Source organism: Rhagoletis zephyria, unplaced genomic scaffold (assembly GCF_001687245.7).
Source record: "Rhagoletis zephyria isolate East Lansing unplaced genomic scaffold, Rhagoletis_zephyria_1.1 Rzeph_scaffold_11343, whole genome shotgun sequence".
NCBI lineage: Eukaryota > Metazoa > Arthropoda > Insecta > Diptera > Tephritidae > Rhagoletis > Rhagoletis zephyria.
The window spans coordinates 1-10,927 of NW_016168420.1; the positions used below are offsets into that span (position 1 = coordinate 1).

The 10,927-nt window shown below is 37.5% G+C and overlaps 1 protein-coding gene across 1 annotated transcript; it reads right to left on the minus strand.

Annotated features, from left to right (window-relative positions):
• Positions 1-2,758: 2,758 nt before the first annotated feature.
• LOC108377028 (uncharacterized) lies at positions 2,759-5,618 on the minus strand. The gene is made up of 3 exons (XM_017633290.1): positions 5,289-5,618; positions 4,053-5,172; positions 2,759-3,948 (listed from the first exon to the last, which is right to left on the minus strand). The coding sequence occupies exons 1-3, from the start codon at positions 5,616-5,618 to the stop codon at positions 2,759-2,761; spliced, it is 2,640 nt and encodes an 879-aa protein (XP_017488779.1).
• Between the last annotated feature and the right edge of the window lie 5,309 nt (positions 5,619-10,927).

A 10,927-nucleotide genomic window follows, 5' to 3' on the forward strand; every position in this document is an offset into this window, starting at 1 on the left:
GATGAAGATGAAGATGAATATGAAGATGAAGATGAAGATGAAGATGAAGATGAAGATGAAGATGAAGATGAAGATGAATATGAATATGAAGATGAAAATGAAGATGAAGATGAAGATGAAGATGAAGATGAAGATGAAGATGAAGATGAAGATGCAAATAAACAAAAGATAGAGAGGAAGAAAATGATAGTTATAAATAAAAAGAACCGAAGGTTTTAGTGATAGGTGGTGTATTTATAGCGTAAGTGCGGGTACAGGGTAAAAACCTTAAAAAATATGGCAAAGTTAAGAGTACAGCATTGGTATCATTTAACAGTGAGAGACCAGATTTACTCTGTTCATCTCAACTAGTATAGCACTGGGTTACAAATACTAGAGACCAGCTTGCGCTGTTCATCTAAGTAGTTGTGATAAAAACTACAATATACATACAGACTACTACTATTGAAAGAGACCAGCTTTGCGCTGTTCATCTTCCAAATAGCAATAAGACCTACTACTACTTATTTAAGCTTACCTCTTGAGCGGACGCCTTCAGCCAAATGAGACGAACGCCCAGAGGAGCACGCTTTTTTTATAGGCGAAAGATCAGCTAATGTGGAACATGAATTGAAAAGTTGTGGATATTCAAGTTACATAGTGGACGGTAAGCTGTGGACTACAATTTAAACAGTGTGGCCAGATACATTTACTTGTTAATATATAAAAATACAAAATAATACATATTTGCGCTTATGTTTAATATCGCTATTTTGGGGTTTAACATGTTTATTTATATACGTATACTACAGTCTCCCCCTTGACGAATGATGAGTGTAAGCACGAGTCAGGCGACAACCAGTTATTATGTCTTCCGTGGTCTCCCCCTCTTACGAATTGGTTGCACAGGATTCGGATGTTCTTCAGTATTGCTACCTCTATATAGGGTCAGAGCGGAGGCGTGGTAAGCTCCAAGTGGCACGTCAGGTTCAGCTTTGGACGCGACTTCATAAGTTGATGCACCTCTCTTGCGAATGACTAGATACGGACCATCTCTTTTCGGCACAAACTTGGCTGTAACACCTTTCGAAGCTTGGCTGAGTACATGCGTTGTCACTAAAACCTCGGCTCCTACTGCTATATCGTCTTGAGGTCTTCGGTGTTTGTCNTGGACCATCTCTTTTCGACACAAACTTGGCTGTAACACCTTTCGAAGCTTGGCTGAGTACATGCGTTGTCACTAAAACCTCGGCTCCTACTGCTATATCGTCTTGAGGTCTTCGGTGTTTGTCGGCGTAAGCTTTATTACGGTCTTGCATCAATTGTTCTGCCTCTCTCGCATTCTTAAAACCTTCTACCATGTTCTTCAGATATGGTGTAATTTGAGGGATGAAGTTATCACTTTCGATAATGGCTCGAACATCATGCTCTATATCGTCAAAAGTGCGTAGCTCTCGTCCGAAAGTGAGATATGCTGCTGAGTAGCCTGTCGATTGACATTTAGCAGAATTCATTGCAAAGCGAATAGCGGGTATACCAATATCCCAAATATTATGCTGATTTTGAACTAGAATAGCTAACTGAGCTTTAAGGTCTCTGTTTTTGCGCTCTACTGGATTCGATTCAGGGTGGTATACGGGAGTAAAAACCTGATTAATGCCCATACAGTATGCAATTTGTTGCATGACAGACGATACAAATTGAACGCCATTGCCAGATTTAAGCCGCCTGGGCACCCCAAATCGGAAAAACAACTCGTTTATTAACGTTTTAGCACACATTTCAGCAGTTGCTTCTTTCAAGGGAAATATTTCAACCCATCGACTAGCAACATCTTCCGCTATGAGTATCCATTGGTACCCTTCATCAGTCTTGGGAAGTGGACCAAAAAGATCTACAGCGACTACCTCGAAGCGGTGCTTACTTGAAGTGGTTTGTAATAAGCCCATCGGCTTCATGTTTGATGCTTTGTAGCGTTGACACTCGATGCAGTTTCGTACGTACTTGGTGATTTCGGTGCGCATCCCTGGCCAGAAGTATCGGCTTGCGATTCGTGCGATTGTCTTCTCCGCTCCGTAATGACCTGCGGTGCTTTCGTCATGGTATGTTTTCAAAACTTGTGCGCGTTCATGATGAGGAATTACCAATTGTGCGTCTTCAGCACCATCGTTAGCGTAGCAGTATAGTACACCATCATTTAAGAGATACCCACGATTATACCATAAAGTGACGTTTTCATCGTTCTCTTCTATAGAGTTTATTATTTTCTTCATATATTCGTCTTTAAGTTGCTCATTTCTCAACTCGCTTGGCTTCTTCCGTGGTAAGTCCACTTGAAACGTAGAAATACAGTTCGGAGTGCTATGGCTGTTTTCGGGACATGATGGTCGTGAAAGCATATCAGCTACCGAGTTACTCTTCCCAGGCGTATAGTCAATTTTAAAATTGTACTGTTGGATTTGAAGCGCCCATCTTGCTAGACGACCAGACGGTGATTTCATGGTTAGCAACCATTTAAGTGGTTGGTGATCCGTCACTAGATGCACTTCAGCGCCTTCGATGTACCCTCTAAACTTGGTGCATGCCCATACTATGGCAAGTGCTTCCCGTTCCGTCGTTGAGTAGTTACGCTCNGCGCCCATCTTGCTAAACGACCAGACGGTGATTTCATGGTTAGCAACCATTTAAGTGGTTGGTTATCCGTCACTAGATGCACTTCAGCGCCTTCGATGTACCCTCTAAACTTGGCGCATGCCCATACTATGGCAAGTGCTTCCCGTTACGTCGTTGAGTAGTTACGCTCAGCTGGAGTCAACAAACGGCTTGCATACTCAATAGGATGCTCCTGGTCTCTCTCCCCCTGCAGCAGTACTGCTCCTAGTGCATACGCGCTTGCATCAGTTTTAATCATAAAGGATACGTTATCTTCGGCTTGCTTCAGGATTGGTGGATTCACCAGCATTTCTTTTAGTTTATTGAATGCTTCAATCTGCGGTTCGCGCCATTGCCAAACAGCATTTTTCTTGGTGAGGTCTGTAACCGGCTTGGCAATTTTCGCGTACTGATCAATAAATCGCCGGTACCACGAGCAAGTTTGAATAAAAGACACCAGTTCTTTAATGTTTCGGGGCGCCCTTCGTTCTGCAATTGTCATCGTTTTCTCTGGGTCAACTTTGATACCCTCGGCTGTGAGAACATGTCCAAGGTACTTCACACTGGCGCAGCAAAAACGGCATTTAGCATTGTTAACGCGCAGTTTGAACTTTTCAAGCTTCTCAAATACTATGTGCAGGTCTTTTAAATGATTTAGAAATGAAGGTGAGCAAATAATAATATCGTCAAGATACGCAAGGATTTGAACATTTGGTAACGCTGTCTTAAAACGGTCAATCAAGCGTTGANCCAGTTTGAACTTTTCAAGCTTCTCAAATACTATGTGCAGGTCTTTTAAATGATTTAGAAATGAATGTGAGCAAATAATATTATCGTCAAGATACGCAAGGATTTGAATATTTGGTAACGCTGTCTTAAAACGGTCAATCAAGCGTTGAAATGTTTCCGGAGCGTTCCGAAGGCCGAAAGGCATACGCTTGAAGCGGTAGGTACCAAACGGCGTAATGAGACATGTCTTATCGCGGTCTTTTTCCGCAACAGCGATTTGAAAATACCCACATTGTAAATCCAGAGTTGTCATGAACTTGGTACTTTTAGCGGCATGTAACAAGTCGTCCATACGGGGTAGTGGATACCTGTCGGGCTTCGTTATTGCGTTCAACCTCCGGTAATCTACACAGACGCGTGTGCTTCCATCCCTTTTTGGTACCATAACAACCGGTGATGACCACGCTGAATCACATTCTTCGATAATATCGTTCTCAGTCATTTTATGTATTTCGCTCTTCAACTCTTGAAGCTTTGGGAAGGATAGCCGATATGGTGGAAGTGCAACGGGTTCATGGTTACCAGTGTCTATAAAATGTTGAGCATAGGGAGTAGGCTCATGTGATGCACCAAAAATGCTAGGATGTGCTTGTAATGTTTCATTAAGTTGTGCTTTCTGAGTTTCTGTTAACTCGGCCCCATCAGTTTCTTAAGGAACCGGAAGTCGATAGTAAGCAAATCTGTTGAGCGTTGTTTGTTGATGGCACCATTAAATAATCCAGCACCATAACTTCTTTCGGGTGTAATCTCGTTTGGTGGAATAGAATCCCTAAAAATGTCCTGAATCGAATGCGGCGAATAGGTATTCGGAACTTCTGCTCCATAATATTCAAATTCGGACATATAAACTTTCGCTTGCACTGCCTCCTTTACCCATTCATCTTCTTGCTTTCGTTTGCTAATAGGGTCGCTTACTTTCACTCTCTCAACGAGATTTAATTCAAGCGGTAGCGGATCGGCAAAATCAAAGTGCTCTGTTGGCTCATTTTCGAAATACCAATAACGCTGACCCATATTCAAAACAATCCCTGCCTGTTCCATGAAATCTGCGCCAACCAAGGTTCTATTATTTTTCGCATTTGGCAAAACAATGAAATGTATGTCCAGAGTGCGTCCATCTATGGTTATCTTACATACTGTTGACAAGCACCTTTCGAGGGAGGTACTGCCATCGGCCAGAGTTATCTCACATCTAACGCTCTTGAACACATAGCCTTTAAAATCCATTATGCGTTTTAGGTTAGCACTAGCAACACTTGTTCGCGTTCCTGAGTCAAAGTATGCTTGACCCGGTACTCCAAATATTTGTATATTAGCAATTGGTATTTCTCGACCAATGGTAGCACTCAATGAATTCAAAGAGTTGAAACTTGGGATTTCTTGACCATTTGTAGCATTTAATGAATTGAAGCTCACTGTGTTTGGTTTCGCTACCTCTGTTTTAATGCAATTGGGGCAGTTCGCGCGAGTTACCCCCAGCGCATTGCAACCATAGCAAGCGAATTTAGGCCTTAGGGATTGTGCTTGCGCTAGCTTTGCGGCATGCGCTTCCTGGGCTTCACTGTTTTTCTTTTTGAAACACATTTCGGAACTATGTCCCTTTTTGCGGCAAAATCCGCAACGCGCTGGACCACTCGATTTTTGAGTATCATCCGTGTTCACAGCATGCGTTTTGCGTTCTTGCAGGTATAATTCAGCTTCTCTAGCTTCCTTTAGCAAGTCATCAAAACCTTGAACTCTCTGTCGGCTTACCTTGTCACGAATTTGGATGTGTAACAACCCAAACAAAAGATCAATTTGGTCAGCTTCAGCTGGCTCATTAGTCAGTTGGGAAAATAGCGTTTCCTACGGATAAAGGTATCAGTTGCCTCATTTTTCTGCTGTTTTGATTCGAATATCTCAACATAAATACGCCAAGATGGTTTCGGAGGGGAAAACGCTTCACGCAGCATGCGTATTACGTCAGAAAAAGCATTGGCTTTTGACTTCACGCCACGCCACCATTCTGCTGCGTCGCCCTCGAGTACCATTGGCATACCGCTTATTGCGTCGGCATCGCTTATTTTTTCGACTGTTTTAAAAGTCATAATAGCAGCAATAAACTCCTCAACTTTCGCGGAGCTGCGCTCACCAGTATAACGAGCAGTGCAGCGGCTAAACGAGCCAGGCCTTTCATTTACTTGACCCACCGCTTGCATCAGCCTCTCAAATTGTTCGTTTGTGAACGTAGTCATTGGTTTGGATTTAATGCGTTCGCTTCGGCGAATCGAATTTGGCGTATTACTCAAAAGGTTTGCCACGATGTTGGGCGCCAATTATAAATAAAAAGAACCGAAGGTTTTAGTGAAAGGTGGTGTATTTATAGCGTAAGTGCGAGTACAGGGTAAAAACCTTAAAAAATATGGCAAAGTTAAGAGTACAGCAGTGGTATCATTTAACAGTGAGAGACCAGATTTACTCTGTTCATCTCAACTCGTATAGTACTGGGTTACAAATACTAGAGACCAGCTTGCGCTGTTCATCTAAGTAGTTGTGATAAAAACTACAATATACATACAGACTACTACTATTGAAAGAGACCAGCTTTGCGCTGTTCATCTTCCAAATAGCAATAAGACCTACTACTACTTATTTAAGCTTACCTCTTGAGCGGACGCCTTCAGCCAAATGAGACGAACGCCCAGAGGAGCACGCTTTTTATAGGCGAAAGATCAGCTAATGTGGAACATGAATTGAAAAGCTGTGGATATTCAAGTTACATAGTGGACGGTAAGCTGTGGACTACAATTTGAACAGTGTGGCCAGATACATTTACTTGTTAATATATAAAAATACAAAATAATACATATTTGCGCTTATGTTTAATATCGCTATTTTGGGGTTTAACATGTTTATTTATATACGTATACTACAAGTTGTTTTTATAAAGATAAAATTTATTCTTCAATAAAAATCGTATAAATCCATGTTTCTAACCTAATGCAATATTTAAAAAAAATCAACATACTTTCTTAAAAAATTCGACCCTTTAATTAGATTTTTTAGAAAAATGTTGAGTATGTAGCTTTACAGCCCTTTCAGTTTTAATATAATAAAGTGCATGTTGAAGTGGCTAGGGCTTACTGTTGAATTTTGGTAATTTTTTTGCTGGCAGTGTGGTGAATTCCATGCAAAGTAGGTGCGAGTTTTTTTTATGTGGAACAAAATGAGCGGCATCTTCAACCAAAATAATAGCCAAAAATCAACGGAAAGCCCCAGCCGCTTAAAACTTGCACTGGCACACGTAATAAAATTTAATGGGCTGCATTTTTCTAAAAATCTAATTAAAGGCTTTCAATTTTTAAGTTGAATTATTTTAAATACAGTATTAGGTAAGAAACCTGGATTTATACGGCTTTTGTTAAAAAATAAACTATATTTTTATTAAAAAAATAACTAAAATTAAATAACAAAAATATAAATGGTTCAAACTTATGAATATGTAGTGCGCTAATAACCATGACACGGGGTGTATGTTTGTATATAAGTCAAAGTATCAAGCTTTATACGAAATGCAAAACGTTTTCATCAAAGTTTCGAACTTTTTAATCTTAATAGCTAGAACATTTTTGGATAAGCAGTTCTATAGCTCATCAACTTTTAATATAATAAAGGGCAAATTTTAAGCGTCTAAAAAATTACGATTATTTTTAATATTTTTTTTTTGCTGATGGATTTTTCCACTTTTATCCATACGTATAAACATGAATTAGTTATGGAATATAATGCGCAAGACCGTTCGTAAACAAAATTTCAAAAAATCAAAGTCAGCAATAAAACTTATTAAGATATTTAGCCGCTTAAAATTAAAAAAAAATATGTTGAATTTTATATAAAGTGTGAAATATTGATTTATATGGTTTTAGTTAAAGCCTGAATAATATAAANCTTATGAATATGTAGTGCGCTAATAACCATGACACGGGGTGTATGTTTGTATATAAGTCAAAGTATCAAGCTTTATACGAAATGCAAAACGTTTTCATCAAAGTTTCGAACTTTTTAATCTTAATAGCTAGAACATTTTTGGATAAGCAGTTCTATAGCTCATCAACTTTTAATATAATAAAGGGCAAATTTTAAGCGTCTAAAAAATTACGATTATTTTTAATATTTTTTTTTGCTGATGGATTTTTCCACTTTTATCCATACGTATAAACATGAATTAGTTATGGAATATAATGCGCAAGACCGTTCGTAAACAAAATTTCAAAAAATCAAAGTCAGCAATAAAACTTATTAAGATATTTAGCCGCTTAAAATTAAAAAAAAATATGTTGAATTTTATATAAAGTGTGAAATATTGATTTATATGGTTTTAGTTAAAGCCTGAATAATATAAAAAAATAATAATAACCAAAAACTGTTCACTTGAAAAACATTGTGAATATTAAAAAATATCAACATGTGAACACTTGTTTGAGTCACGGTGTATGTATGTGCAAGTTTGTTTTGATTAAGCAAATATGTAGCACTATTAAAAGACACGTTCAGACAAAAGTTTGTAAGAAAAACTATGATACAACGGTGAGTTAATAAATAAAATATTTAGTACGGTTCTTTTATTGTTCAAAAGCTGTAATTTTGCTTATGAAACTATTAACTTTTTGCAAACTGTTAATATTTTTCTTTTTACCACGTGTATAGATGGGATAATGCTTATAAAAGAAGCCTACTAAAAATTCTAAAGTTTGCGATATTTCGCGTGGATAGATTATGTTTAATACAAAAAAGAAATTTATCACTAGTTGTAAGTTAAGCAAGAGATTACAATTTTCTGTTTTACTAACTATGGTTTTTTCAATTAAAATGTAGGCCACAACTTTTCCACCTGTTGCATCATCCTCTGCAAATATAAAGGATTGAATGATATACGCTTTTTTTAATAAATATGTTAAGATACTTACCGACAAACGCACTGAACGGTGTGTTTGTTGGAACCCTGGCGACAATGCTATTCACTTTTAATCCGAACTGAAAATTAAAACAATACATGCCCGTCAATTGCGTCATAACAATCTTTTGTGAAGAAAGAGACCTTACCTCAAAATCCAAAAGCAAAAAACCTAAGTCCTCGTTGAAATATTTTGCAATTCCGGTGAGTATTGACCGTTCACTGGAATCATCGACCACCGGATTTTTAATAAATTTTTTGAAAAATAGAAAAATTTTTTCTTTTGTGTTTAAAAAATTTTCAGCAAACGTGTCAGACTTTAAGCCCATCAACTCTTCAAAATGCTGGCATAAGTCAATCGGTTTCAAAAATGTAAGGCCATTCAATTTTTATCTCGGCAATGGAGTGTATAACTTCCAAATTATTAAAATACTCTCTTTGCATTGGGAAGGTATCTTTCATACACTCAGCGAAGAGGGTGAGAGCAATCTATACTATATATAAAATTAAAACCCAAAAAAACGTGAGAGCAAAACAGCCGATGTTTTGGGTCGATTTCTATGACTCAAGTTTTAAAATGACATATTTCTACCACAGTAGGATACTGTATAACGAAATTTTAATAATAAGTATGTTTAATTAAAGTATTAAGTTGATCAACAATACCACGCATTGCTAGACCGTTTGCCTTTCACGCGTTTGTGTTTAGAGAGCATCAACAAACCACATATATATTTCTCTCTATTTCTCTCTATTTTCTTCTCTTTTTATACTCAGCTAGCATAGCGCAAAATTAATAAAATTATAGTTTAAAAAACTAAAACCTCCCTGTTATAATTGCCATTCGCACTGTCATCAGGTATGTAACTTGAGAATATAAATCGCTGCATCTTTCAGGCGCATCAATATTACATAGCTACATCCCGAGCTAATAAAAGAAAGGTAAAAAAGAACCTTTGCCAGCTTCACGCATGCGCAAAGCGAAATTAATGTAGAAGCAGCGCTGCGCCCAAAGCGAAATTTATGTATCTACAAGCAGTGCTGCGTTCAAAACAAATAAAAACTGTACATCGTGTATTTCGTTTGGAAGCTGTTTTTGTTTTTTTTTACTTCAAAATGCTGCTTGCTGCGATATCGGCACATGCTCACCGTAAGCGTCTTGGTGTGGCATACATATGTACATACATTGATCTTCAGCTTTTCCTTTATTTCATAAAGATAAAGTTCGTGAAAAAAGTTGGCGCTGCGCGGCAGAAACTTAATTTTACATCGCTGTAGTAGCATGCAGAATAAATAACACAAAGAAATGTCTGTTTCGCTTCATGCAAATTCTGCACAAAACAAAACTCAACCATTTTAGTTCAACAGATCATCACTCAATCAATCCAATTAGATTTTAATACATGCATACATACATATGTACATAAGTATGTTCAAATTAGAATTGATATGGTAAAGTAATTAAGCCCTGTTTTTTATGGGACACCTTCCTCTGTCTAGCCGAATTCCTATTTTCCAACGCAGTAGTGGCATGCACAAACAACAGCGAATCAGGGATGCATTTACAAAGTGGAAGTTCGATACTAAATATACAAAAAAATCTTTAATATGACCGAATAGTGCGAAGCGTTTAAAAATGCCTAAAGCTAAAAGAAATTTGTCAAGACAAACGAGAGCCGCAAGGGCAATGGCCCGTAATCGGGGAATAGTAGCGGCGGCGCGAATATAAACGATGCCTGCAATCGGAATTAGATCGGCGTTTATTTATCGACCTCAAATCAATTATATAGGTGATTTTTACAATAAAGGTCTAACTAAACATATCAATGCCGTACCTATCAGTGTGAGCGAAAAATATAATATCGTTGCCACAGTCCCAAATAGAGTTGTTCAGACCGTCCGAGACAGTGCCGTTTTTTTTTACCGCCAGCGCTGCTTCAGTGTTCGTTCCGCAATTTATTTATACACTTTAAAAACTGCATGTAAACCTGCTACTGAAAAGTGTTTATTTTCAAACAAAATCTGTGTAAGTATACGCATAAGATGTTCAAGACAGGATTTTTGAACATGAGATGTTTTAAATATACACATGAAATGTTTAAAACTGCAAACGTTTTTAACGCAAAGATACATTCCCTACTAAAAATAAAAATTAAGTACATTTTATGTGCAATTTTGCTCTATGCGACAAATTTGGCATGCAAAAGTTAATAGGAAGTGTTTAGTTTTATTAACACGGTGTCTAAATTTGCACACATTAGGAGAGGAAACTGGTAACCTCTCTTAATATGCGTTAATTAAAACAAAATACTTTTAGAGCAAATTTTAAACATTTTATGTGTAAACTGTAAATGTGAACACTAAGAAAATCTATAGAAATTTGTGTAGTTAAGTTTAAGTAATGATTTAACTATACTTTAAAATAGTTTAATTAAGGGCCATAAGGGCAAAATTCACAATGCTGTACTGAAAATCTGTAGTCAACTGCCGATTCTGAGTTAACTACGCACTGTGAATTTGGCCTTAAGTGTTTAGAATTCAACAAACATATTTCAAATTTGTTCTACACTCTAA